Source organism: Gasterosteus aculeatus, chromosome 6, assembly GCF_964276395.1.
Source record: "Gasterosteus aculeatus chromosome 6, fGasAcu3.hap1.1, whole genome shotgun sequence".
Taxonomy (NCBI): domain Eukaryota; kingdom Metazoa; phylum Chordata; class Actinopteri; order Perciformes; family Gasterosteidae; genus Gasterosteus; species Gasterosteus aculeatus.
Genome location: NC_135693.1, coordinates 13,804,262 through 13,817,226, shown reverse-complemented (window position 1 = coordinate 13,817,226; position 12,965 = coordinate 13,804,262). Strand labels below are relative to the sequence as shown.

Sequence of the window (12,965 nt, the reverse complement as noted above, 5' to 3'; positions counted from 1 at the left end):
GAGGTTTAAATTCCCCTATATAGTGCAGATTGGAAGGATTTCTGCCAACTGCTAGACCTTGTATCATATGCCAAAACAATAGAAGATGCAGCTCCTGTAAATGATCGTATATAGGATATCAAAACTTTGCATTCTCTACCGTTGTTGAAATCACTGCTTCTCTCTGTTTATCTGGTCGGTCTGGCAGCATATGCATGTTAGTAAATCTGGAATTTAGCTCTTTTTAAGTTGAATTAATGATGGTAATATCAGAAGGAATCACAGACAATTTCAATTATTGTAGGGAGCTGACAAAAAAAGTCCCATTTGAAGGAATAGTTCTAGTCAAATATTCACTTTCAAACTTATTGGCTCAATGGAAACCACGCCCAGAAATGAAAATTATCTCAATTGAGATATATATATATATAATATATATATGTATATATATATGTCACACAAATAGGACTTGCACCACTATAAAATTGACCATTTTATAGTGGCTACGTACCAAATAGTGTATTGCCTCTCAGCAGTCACCTGTTAACCACCTGAGAATTCTCAAAGGCAAAAGTCCCGGTAAAACTATTTACATTTAAGTTTAAAGTTGTGAGTGGATTTTATATCCGTTGGATGGAGTTAGCAGTTTTCTTCCCGTTCATTCTTTGCCCCCAGGCTGAGCTCCCGGGCTGCTTGCATTCATTTCCTATTCACCACAAAGACAGAGTGGTATCAATCGTCCCGTTTAACCGTCCACCAGGACGCAAAAAGCATGTTTCCCAACTATTCCTTTAGGGCAACATGGTTTTTTTTTGCACAGTTTAACCAACAAGGTGGATGTGCATTGACTTCCATCATAAACTCTCCTCTCAAGCCCTCTGAGCTTTCAGCATTTCTATCATGAATAGCAGGCTTTTAGAAAGCAGTTTACATGACGAAGACCACAGGACTGACAGAGAGATGCTTCATAGGTTTAATGCCATTGCCATGACTGACTACACACATAAACACTAATTACAATGACAGATTGTCCTTGCAGAAATCCCCTGGCAGCAAACTCCAGCTATCTCTGACAGGCAGATAGGGGGGTTGAGTGTAGACGTGTGCGTGTGTGTGTGTGTGTGGTCATACATTTGTGGTGAATCTGTAGTCTGAAGGGGGAGAAAAGGCCATGCAAACATATTGCGAAACAGTAATCATTGAGCCTCATGCATTCTCTCTCCCCCTCCATCCTTCAGCTATAACATATACAACACAGAAGGCATCCTGGGTCCAATTGTTACAGAGTTCAGCAATTGTACAGAAAAATATGGGGGTTTTTTTTCGCCAGAGTGGTGGAAAATCTTGATGTTTGTTTGGAAGTGTAATTTGGAACGTAATTATTTCCTTGCCTCAGTTTGTTGGGTTCTCTCAAACATTAAGTAAATCTTTACAAACCAACTGCAGTTGCTGCGCTACCTTTCAGGACCTTTCAGTATGCGACACTCATTGAGCTTAATTGCTCCGAAATTAAAAAGTTCTCTCAACTAACATTTGAAAAGGCTTAAAGAACGAAACAATGTCTTGATAACCATATAAGTCAGGGTCATTTCGATGTGTTTGCTAACAGGGTTTTGGATGCTTCTCTGACATCAGTAATCTCATCCACACTCGTCTACTGTGATCCAACGTACACACTTTCTGAGCTTGTTTGAGAATTCAATAACTCATTTAAAAAGCATTGTTGTAGTGTTGATATATATTATGTTTTTGTCCTTATTGCTGACAGAAACACAGGCTTCTTTTACGAGCTGACTCCACGGAGGTCATTTCTGTTAATATTGCAGTGAATCCATTCTGTACACTACATCACTTCAGTGGTTTGGGGAACTCCCCCTCGCTGTTTACCGAAGTCTGAATCTACGCTCTGTCCAGTCGTGCTTACGATGGCAGCCAGACAGAGAGCCGCGTTCTCAACAGTCAGCGTCAGCCGTTAACTTGGGGCGGCAGTGATGAAGTAGTGGCGAATTTTCCCAATTTTGTCACAGATGAAAGGAGGGTTGAGGGCTGAGTAGGTGTGTGTGTGTGTGTGTGTGTGTGTGGCGGGGGGGGCTTCAAATAGAGCGTGTGAGGTTGTGCTTGTACGCGTGTGTGGTCGGAATATGGCAGGAGACTTAGCAGTGACTTACCTTCTCCGGCTTTAGAGGCGCCCAGCTCCAGGTCGTCCCGGGTGCCACTGTGGGAGTTGAGATAGGTAGCAGGGACCCAGCCCTGCTCCTCCGCAGTGCTGACGAACCACCAACCTGCGGAAAGAGGCTGTAAATGCCCAGGACAACGTAGAGTGCAATCCATAACGTGACTTTTTTGTTGTACAGATGAACTTGGGATCGTCATTTTTTGTTTTTGTCAATAAGCCCTGATTTGAGCAAATCCAGAACTATTTTGAAGGACAAAAACACAAGAGGGAACAGCGGCCGGCTGTAGCTCGACTCGTGACGACGTTTTCGTCAATTAGGATCAGTCGGGATTTCATTTCTGAACTCATTTCTGTTTTTTAGCCAAAATAGCCATTTGCAATGTCGAAACTAATTTGCCTTGTCTCCTGTGAGTAGGCCAGCATAAAATGCCAATGCAGGAATACATAGATAGTACACTTCAAACATCTGCAGCCTATAAAGTGAGTGGGTAAAAGGATTCATTATGTTCGAAAAGGAGTCCTCCAAGGGAAAATGTAAAGTGCAAATAAACACCAATCAGAACCGTTCAAATGATTCTTCATAAGTTCCAGAAAGAAATCACCACACACAACACAATAACTGTACAGCAGGGGATGACCCACATTTGCTATTTGTTGTGGTAACGGAAATACAATATGGCTGACAGCTGGAGGGACGACCCGTAAAGAGGATAGGGATTTTCCATCACACTTCCACAGCAGGTCTGAAAAGTCCAGTGAACATGTTCCTATACAGAAATAGCGAGTAATGTAAAAAATAAGTAGACTGCAGTGTTATACACAGGAACCAAAATAACAAGTGTGACTTAGTTAATGATATGGTAACGCATGAGATTGGTGAAATGGAAATAACAAGAGTATAGAAGGCTAAAATAGGATTGAATGATTCATGTGAGTTTAGTGAAAGTTGTTAAATGTCATGCAAAGTTGGATACAATTGAAAGCTGCTATGATTAGAAGATGTTATTACGGGTAGGCAGGAAAGTACACATGTTTTGATTCTAAAAGTAACATGCTACACATGCTGGAATTTTGATTATTATCATTTGGTAAAAACAAAAACAAAAAAGTCCCCCGTCTGCTTTTATATTAAAAGACATTCTGGCTTTCACTGCAATATATTGGTTTCTGCAAGAACACCCTTGGGATTTAGCATCAGGTTCGTTTCTACAGTTTTACACTGCGTGGTTTGAAAAAATAATAATAATTGTGAAATCTCAAAATTCTGACATGACTGAATGCCGTCACCAAATCTGTCTGGAAACTGAAAGCATTGGCGATTTGCTGCTGACAGAGCGAGCTGACGTCTTCAGCACCAGAAAAATATCATATCTGTGATTCATATGACAAATGACTTGTTTAATTGATGAACTTGCTTAACTGGACAGCAGTGTTGCACGGAGCGAGGGTGGGTCCACAGAGCAGCAGGCTGTTAGTGCCTGGCTCTGCGCCTCAGGTACGTAACCAGCTATGTAATGTGCTCCGGCTTTGCACCAAAGCTGAGGCTCGAACGAAACCTCACGCCAAGAAATCAGACGAAAACAAAATGGTGTCTTGTATATTCAGACTTCTTTTCCCCCACTCATTATTTAAATAAACAGCTGCTTTCTGCGTTTCTTGTTGACCAAACTGTTGTTTTTTTAGTTAAGGTAAAAGTTAAATGTGAAGGTACTATGAGCTGAATGAATGAAGTTGTGGATTTCACTGCTGGAAGGCAGATAATGTAAAAAACATTCAGAAAATAATGCTTCCTTGCTTCCGGATGGCAGGGATTATCTGTACAGATGTGGGAGGGAAAGTTGAAGGGAGACTATGTCTGGAAATATGTGTGGGTGTGTGCGCTTGAATGTCTACAAAGAGAAAGTGCACACAAAGCTACACCAGCGTTGTTGTTGTATAGCTACTTAATCAACATCCTACGTAACTCAAAAAAGGTTTTCTGAAACATTTGTGCAGAGTTTAGTTTTGCTAACCCCAAATGTTCTGCGGCCAGCGGTTGCATAAGACAATAGCTTAACCCACATCCCTCTGGGGGAGACATATTGACCGCAGACATTAAGCATGAATGCAACAGCCCCCGAAAGGAAGAAAGCATGCGGTTTGTCTTGACAACGCTGTTAAATTATGGCATCACGAAAAGACTGAAGGTATTAAGCAAGTTTCTGCCTCAGTAGCTCGGCGTGAGTGGCACAACTCTACGTTGCATCTGATTTAGTGAAAGGTTCATTCCAATATTTCTGTAACAGTTAAAAAAAACATGTTGGTGTCAGTGTAACTTCAAAGTTTAACATTTTGGGGAAAAAATATTTGTGAAGATTTCTAAAAATGTCATACAATAGAATACTAAGATAGATATTTCAGGAATTGCCCACATAGTCTCATTTAACTTTAAGTCTACCCATGTAAGTGAAGATACATTCAACAGAAATATAATGAGAGTGAGCAGCATTTCTGAGCTTCATCTGCTAATTCTATTAGCTTTAAGACCCCGGCTTCATTTTTCACAGTAATCAACAACAGACTCAGTTGCAACAAGATCTATGACATTTGGGATTTTTCCGAAGGTGACTGGATGATCCATAAAACAAAACCTCAATCCACCGATACAAATAATGACCTAAGAAATAAATGTGAGACATTGCAATACTCCTTAGTTTCCTCCTCAACCCTACAAAACAAATCACTGAGACAAATAGACCACAAACTCAGATTGAAACTCTTTTCTTCTGAAACATCCACTAAGGATACCTAGAGAACCACCGAGCCAGCAGCACAAGGGGGCTTTCTTTTTTTTTTTTTAGACGACCTGAAATGATGGGGAATGCAGCGGCTCAGCAGTCCTGCAGATATCTGACACCACTGTTGAGTGGAGCAGGAGAGAACCCCATTCACTCCCAGCTTCTGTGTTCATTAACAGTGGATTCAGTATCACAGCACAAGGGGGAAGGTATCCAGCCCAAAATACACACATTTCCAGTTTTCATTAAACTCTGGGTTTCAATTACCTGGAGGAATGGGGGTGGGGGGGGGGGTGGTGTGAGTTGGGGGAGGGAAAGACTGCAAAACACGAGTTTCAAGAGCTCATGTTGACCCAAGGAAAAAGCTTCTCTCCCTCCCAGGCTCTGAAAGGATCGCCTCACGGCCTGAACTAAGCTTTAGCCTCCAGTTTGTGTGCCCTCTCTCTCTCTCGGCTCCAATCGTTTGGAGACAGACCCTTTCTTAAAATTGCCAGTCAGAGGTCATTTTTTGAGTGAGAGACAGAAGCCCACTTTTTGGCACCAAAGACTGATTTGTGTACACTATATTTACCACTATTTATGCTTATAAATACAGTTATTGCTCCTGCTCTCCTCTGCCTCTTTTGTCCAATGGCAAGATGCAAGAAAAAAAAAAAAGAGTAGCAAAAACCTCTGTTCAAAATACAGTAATAGACCTCCCATTTGAGTTTCCATATCTAAAAATAAAGGATAGGGTAGATTTCTTGAGATGGTCATTAGTTCTTCCTGTGGTAAGCTGAAAGAATGTGGTAGATGGGGATTCCTATGAACGGATAATGTGTCTTCCATCTGCTGCTGCACATTTTACACTTGGCAAGGTTATGTGTATCATGTCTTTGGTGGTTGGCTAACAAGAATTATAGGCTTTTTCCTCTTTTACATAAGGAAACATGTTATTGCTGAAACTGCACATACCAAACTGGGGGTTTGAGCACAAGCAGCCGGACAATCTTCACTTTGCTTTTAATCAGATTCTAACAGAAATACATGCCAGAATACATGCAATTTTGTTAAAAAACTGCAGCTGTCATTAAAACGTAAAACTTGCAGCCGTCCCACCATTCAAGTAATTTCATTAATTTGTGTTATTACTCTACCGAAGACAGTCAGCTGGTCATCCAGTTTATTACCTTAAAAATCATGACAAACAGTCATTTTAGTAAACTCAAATAGAATATGCCTCTGTGAACAAGAAGCTCCCGACCCTCAGATCATTTCGATTTTAGACTTAGAGCGGAGACATTTATTGTACTCCTAGTTTTTTTCCAAGTGATGGTAGGGAAAACATCCTGCACATCCATCATACCGCGCTGTGGGCCAGACCTAATCTGCCAGGATTTGACTTCATGCGTCGCTCTGGGCTTTCAGCCAGGAAGTCAATCATCACCTGCAGGATACCTCTGTTAAAGCTGCTCTTCCAGCTACGCTACGGCTCGCATTTGTCAAACATACAATCATTAGTGTTGTAGTGGACAAAAACAAGGCCATTTTATACAGATAGGATTACTGTGACCATTAAGTCTCTTTCTGAAAACCCACACGCTGCTTAAGTAAGCTGGGCGGAGCAGTAAAGACATGATACGTTGTGCAGTGGGGGAGCCTGAGGCACTGATGGATGTGGGCCGTCCCCTCCGATACAGACAGGTATTTCTGGAGTTTATTTGACAGGTTGTAATTCATAGAGGCTGATGTAGACTTGGAACGGAGCCTTGGAAAGTCAAATCCTGAAAGCTCCACCGAGAGAGATTCTCTGCAAAGCACTGGGCACCACATCCCTAACACTGCTACTGAGGTGCAGGCATTGGGTTCTGCATAGGAATACTAAATACATTGAATACAGAGCACATGCACTGACCAACAAGCCTGATTGCTTAGCTTTGGTGGACATCTCTCCATGATAGTGTAAACTGAGGAGGTATCCTGGAGGATCCATTAAGCCGTTGTAATGAACGAAACTCGCTGAACCACTAACTTTGGCAGGACATGTCTTTTTCCATTTTCTCCCTGCTTCTCATTGCTCTACACTCTCCTCTGGAGCCAGCATTTCCCCTTGGCAAACTCTCATAAAATAGACAAATAAAATATCTGCAGAGGGAGTACCGAATTTTACAAAGAATTATATTACATTTCAACATTTGCTTCTTGAGATTAAGCCACGTATCTCCTTTTATCGGAGCAGTTACTGAAATACTGCATCCTAAGACAAAACATCAAGCACTCATTGATTTAACCTGTTCAGCAAATGCATTCTGCACCTAGTTCAAAAGCCAACAGAAAATAAAGTACAAAGTACTGTGCCAACTGAAACAAAGTTCAAGACCCAAACCGTATTGTCAAGCCACTGCAATGGAACGGCCAGTCTATGGTACAGTGGCTTTAACAGTAGGACTTCTGCAGAAGGATTGGGGTGAATGGATAACAAAAAATACAGAGATGAAGCTTTCCATTTCTACAGTAGACCTGTCTGTTACACTCTCATGCGGTCATACTCATACTATGTAAACTCAGAATATGTAAAAAAAAAAGACTCATCCAAAACCAGCCAGACACACATTGCTGATCCAAAACCACTTGGCAGACTCTGCCGGGGGAACCCAAACCAGTTTTAATTTGATTTGATTCAAATACTATAGCTGTAGGTTCAATACATATCCATGCAGACCTTTAATCATTACTATTGTAATATACACTCTTAGTGCCTCTAATGGGACATAGCTACTGCCTATCTCTCTAATACAGGGATCAATCTCTCAGAAACTATTAAATGGTTTTGTATTCATCCTGCAAGGAAATGGGTGCTAAATCAAATGAGCTCTGAAATCTTTTTAGCACTCACCTGGTCCTGTTAGTATTGGCAAAAGAGTATGGAGTGATGTCACCCAGCAAAATGGAGCAGATTTAGCCAACTTCCATTGCATGAAGTGTTGAGATTTCAGTTAAACGCTAGCTGTGCTGCTGGAATCGAGTTTGAGGGGTTCGGGGGCTGTATTTACTTCATATCTCTGTGAAAGTGTCCTTCGGTGTGCAATAAAACTGTCATATAGCCGTAGGGTGTGTTTTAAGGAGGTTGGAGTCTACCGTTTTTCCTTTTTGTAAACCGCTGAAAAATCTATCCAAGCCAGAAATGAATGAATGAGCTAAAGCAAAAGTGGCAACACAATATTTTCTCTGTATCAGATATGATGAAACAAAGCAATAATGACATGAAAACCAAGCTAAGCTAATAACACGGTATCCTGGAAATCCTAAACATTGAAGTGCATGGATTTCCTATGCTGCATGGATCATCAACACACATGGTAACCCCTGTGCACAGTGTTCCGCTGAAATTCAAAAGTGAAGGCCTTTACTCAAAAATACAGGACTATGGTAGTTTATTTTCATGGAGGAAAGCTCTCATACAAGGCCACCTGATAAAAGGACTTCAAGGTGTTGGAATATCCGCCTCATTGTGGCTCCCCATAGGGTTAAATCCTACTGTTGCAGGGCGTGAAAAATAAATACATGAACCCGTAGGCAGGACACGTGACACTTCAAAGCCATCTCCCTCTACAGGCCCTCTTCCTTAAGGCCAGTGTGGCATGGCGTTTCACTCACACCCACCATGAAACCCATTGCCTTCCTGGTCACCCTTTCCTCCCTCCCCATCCGCCAGCTGAAGAACACATGAGCCCCATTACTGTTTTACTGTCTCAGCACACTGAATTATTGAACATTAAAGCGGAACGCCAGACCCTGTTGCTGGCCCTTTGCCTCTCTGGTCACTCTTGTTCTTCATGTGGCAAATTTCCCTAAGAAATACAAGCTATATTAAAACCATGTGCTCAGACCTGGGTGTCAGTGACTGTTGTCAGTTTTAGTATATTTATTCACGAAACATAATTTCATACTCATTATATTTACAACACATAACGTAAAAACACATATGGTGCTTATGTGTCTTCTTCCACCCAAAATACATTTTCTGGGAGGCATTACAGCATATTTCAATATTATTGAGAAGTTGTGCTTTACGTCATTATGTTACAAAGTCATTAAATAGGATATATTCAAACTGACTCACATATGCTAAGACGTGATCCTTGTCTTGTTTTGCAAGCTCTTTCCAGAGGTTAAACAGCTGACTAAGGACCCTCTGCAGCTGGCATTTGAAAACCCGGCACGTCTTGCTGGCTTTTCCTTTAACTGAGGTGCAATAATTAATAGGAGCCTGGAAGACATTACTCTTGTTAGAGGCAACACTGTGGCCCCCGGCCTAAACCAACAGTGGGAAAAAACAGGGCTGACTGGAGGCCAAAGTGAGCCTCCAGATGGGGCTAAGTAACAGCTAGCTGTGGACAAAGGAGGTGAGAGGGTAGAGTTAGGGAAAAGGGCAGCATGTTTTGTGGAACTATGGACTCCACCGTGAAATAATTTGTGTGTTCGACATGCCTTCGCTGAGCTTTTGTTTTGCTTACTCACCACTCTCGCTCTTTTCAATCACGTCGACCACCTCGCCCGCTTGAAGGCTGATCTCCGCAGGCTCTTGTTTCGCGTAACTGGCCACCACCACATACTGATCCAGGAGCATGGGATCCGAGGCGTCCAGACCTGGGGTTGATGGGAAAAAGCATGCTGTCAGCCAGCTGCCAGCCATAGGTCCACGAGAACGACCGCCGGGCGCTTGTTGGGCCATAGGCCACTTTGTCTGCGGAGCTCAGCCAATCACAATATTCACGAGGCTCAGTGCATCTTCCTGCGAGTCTAGCCATGGAGCTGCATCCCCCTCCAGCCCGGCAACCAGGGCGATGGAGATGCTGAAAGTCTAGCAGAGGAATAGCGCTCCAAAAAAGTTAAGGATCAAGCAGCCAAGTGCAGAAAATCCATTCTGTGCTACTGAAGGGGCCTCGTCCTGATCGGTAGATCCGGATCAGTCGATGCCGGCAGGCTCGCAGTGGAAAGAGGTTGCAGCCGCGAAAAAGCCCGTAGCTGTCGAAGTGATATGAAAGTAAGCTGCAGCCAGCTGAGGACAGGACGGCGAAGTGGGAGAAAGAAATGGTTTTCCCTGGAAAATAAACCATCTGCTTAAAAGCCGCCTTCTCCTCAGTTGGGGCTGGAGCTGGAGGAAGAGGAGGGGGATGCGGGGGGTTGTGAACGCCAATCATAAGAGTCGGTACTAGAGGTCTTAAATAGAACCAGATGAAGGGGCCGGAGCTGCGCTCAGAGGGATGGCCCTCTGACTCAATGAAACACTAGAGCTCTCACTACAGCGTGTAACCCAGCCAATGGAAATATCCCTTTCTGTACTTCACTCAGTTAACCATATAAACACCAGAAGTAAATTTGGGTTTTTTTGCCATTCGTGCCTGCTTTCCCCCACTTGGTCTTGTTCGCTACACAACCAGAGTTTGCTAAATCTAACTGACTCCAGGAATGCCTCAGTAAAAAAGGCACGAACCCGTCGCTTTTATCTGTAAAAGACACAAAAAGGCCTGCTACACATTACAAACTACTGAAGCCTTAATGGCGACGAAGCCTTAGAACAAGCGTGGCTGAAGGACCTGAAGCAGATCTCTCAGGTCAGCTGGAATCCAGAGATAACCACATCTGACATTCAGTTCACACATTATCAAGAGCGCCGTCTGACCACTGAGTACAAAGCTCCGCACAGAAAGGCAGCTGCTGTCTGCTCACTCTAGATTACATCTGTTAACACTAATAACGCCGCTAGATACACAATTTACTTTCATGGTGTGTTTGAATAACAGTAAAGAATCTAAAACCGCAGTAGAGAACGCAATTTCCATTTACGGTAACATGCTTATTGACTGTAGTGCAAAAGGTATAGGTGGCTTTTCATTTAAAACAAATCAACAAATACTTCAAGCAAAAATAATGGAAAATTTGTCAAAATATGGTCAACAGAAATATAGTTTAGTCCTGGGAATGTAAAATAAAAACAGGTCCGGGAAATAGATTTCATAATGAACGATTGAGGCAAGTGGTATGAACATTTCCAAATAGCTGACCCGGCGACATTCCTTCAGATTGAAGATTCTCTCTTAGTAATAATATTTTGCAGTCAAGTAGGGAACAAGATTTAAATGTCAGGAGGCTTATAACTTATGAAGACAAACTGTTCCCATTAAAATCTCCAACGCCAAAGCTGCCAAATGGCCTGACGCTGGATTACTGTCGTCGGACTGTGGTTTGTGTAGCTTCTTGTTATTTGTGCAAGATGTTTTGTCAAACTGCAAAGGTGGGTGAAGAAACACTCGAAAGAACATATTACTCAAATACGTGGAATTGCCTTCTACAGCAAAGATTTGTTTTGACACTATTCCTGGGAATGTGTGGTTGGTTTGTTTGTTCCATCTCTTAAAAATAAAAATAAAGACTTCCAATAAATTTGCTATCCTTGAGTTTGTCTTAAAAAACACACACACACACACACACACACACACACACACACACACTGGTTAACAATATGATTTAAAGATAGATGGACATACAACTCAGCAGATCATGATATCATAAAACTCAATCAAATGATATGAATGGAGGTTTCTTCTCAACACCATTAACTACTGCTGTGAGGGAACTGTAAATCCGACCTAGAAACCCGAGGTGAGTGAGTAAAGACTTCTTTGCAAAGTCAACATGGCTGACAAATAAAATGTAATATTTCAGCCTCATTCAGGAAATGAAATGTTTTGCGACAGCAATAAGATACAGCCTGAACAAGAGAACATGTGTGAGAAAGAGGAGAAAAGGTGTAATAAACCATGTGAAATGCATTAGTCCAGTAACGTTACAGTACTTCAGTCTGTCGCTCCCTGAAAAATGCCAAAGCCAAAGATATGGGGTTGAAAAGTACAGTGCTGCAATTCCAAGAGATAGTTGCATAAATACAAGCTTAGCCGAAACCATTTTAATATTTCAATTGCATTATACAAATTGAGTTTACCATATTCAAATAAACACATCTTACACATGATGGGTGCTGTTTGTGAAGGGGCACTTGAGTTAATCTCACTGGGCCGGTGTGGTGTTGACGTGCGTGTCATACGTCACGTGTGTGCACAATGTAGATCTCACGTGTTCACGAGCTCTGAAAAGAAAAGTATATTCTTTTTTTTCTTGGCTCCCACCAGAACGCCCCATTAGCCACTCTCTGTGTTTATATCTCTCCTCAGATTTACACATGTGCTTCCTGCTCCCACCCTCGCACTCCCAGACGTCCTAACTCCATCCATCCCCAACTCCCACCCCCACCCCCCGACTCACCCGTCATCAGCTGCATCCAAAGATGATGACAGTTGCAATAATTCATCATAGCGAGGAGGAAACCAGGGAGTCTAGTCTAACCATTTAAACCCGAGAATTTTTTCTTTGTGAGAGATTTATTTCAGGATCGAGCATTTCGGTATGTCGTTTGATAGCCGGCACCGGCTTTTGTGTCTTAGTGCCACGTTTTGAACTCTGGTTACTTTATGAGAGCATAGCTGGGTTCAACGCGGTATAATTTGGCAAAGTGGGATGCTTTTGTTTGGCTCCTCAGCAGCAGATGTGCAGCTGGATTTTTAAAAAAAAGAGGAGAGTGGACTGCTTTTCAATGTAGTACAGATGTACTCATGTCATTGAATCAGTATGTTGTCCTGAGGGAGAAGGGCTAGACCACAAAACAAATGGTACAGAACCCCTGCACAAAAATCATCCTACAGCAAGACCGCCTCCACAAAGCTTCTAAAAACTGTTGTGATGTCTTAATTATAGTATTTTAGGCCTGAATGTTTATTTCAGAGAAGTCAAAAGGAAATAATACTGCAAAAAGTTGCATAAGACAAAAAGGGCCTTTTGAAATACAGCAAATGTTTTGAAAAATATGAAAGGTATTTTCATTGTTTACATCTTGTATTCAGTGTAACCGGCGAGCATGTGTATCTTTGTTTACATACACACAGTTTACAAGATATTACAGATATGATTGGTTTCCATACAGTCTTGTATCAGAA

General features: G+C 42.1%; 1 protein-coding gene across 2 annotated transcripts in view; it reads right to left on the bottom strand.

Annotated features, from left to right (window-relative positions):
- The window catches only part of LOC120820557 (SH3 and PX domain-containing protein 2A), a 37,191-nt gene that overhangs the window by 6,502 nt on the left and 17,724 nt on the right, over positions 1–12,965 (bottom strand). For both annotated transcript variants that reach the window (XM_040178478.2, XM_040178477.2), the window contains exons 7-8: positions 9,433–9,561; positions 2,148–2,261 (exon numbers count right to left, since the gene is read on the bottom strand). In XM_040178478.2, the coding sequence (XP_040034412.2) occupies positions 2,148–2,261; positions 9,433–9,561 (243 nt within the window). The remainder of the gene's footprint in view (positions 1–2,147; positions 2,262–9,432; positions 9,562–12,965) is intronic.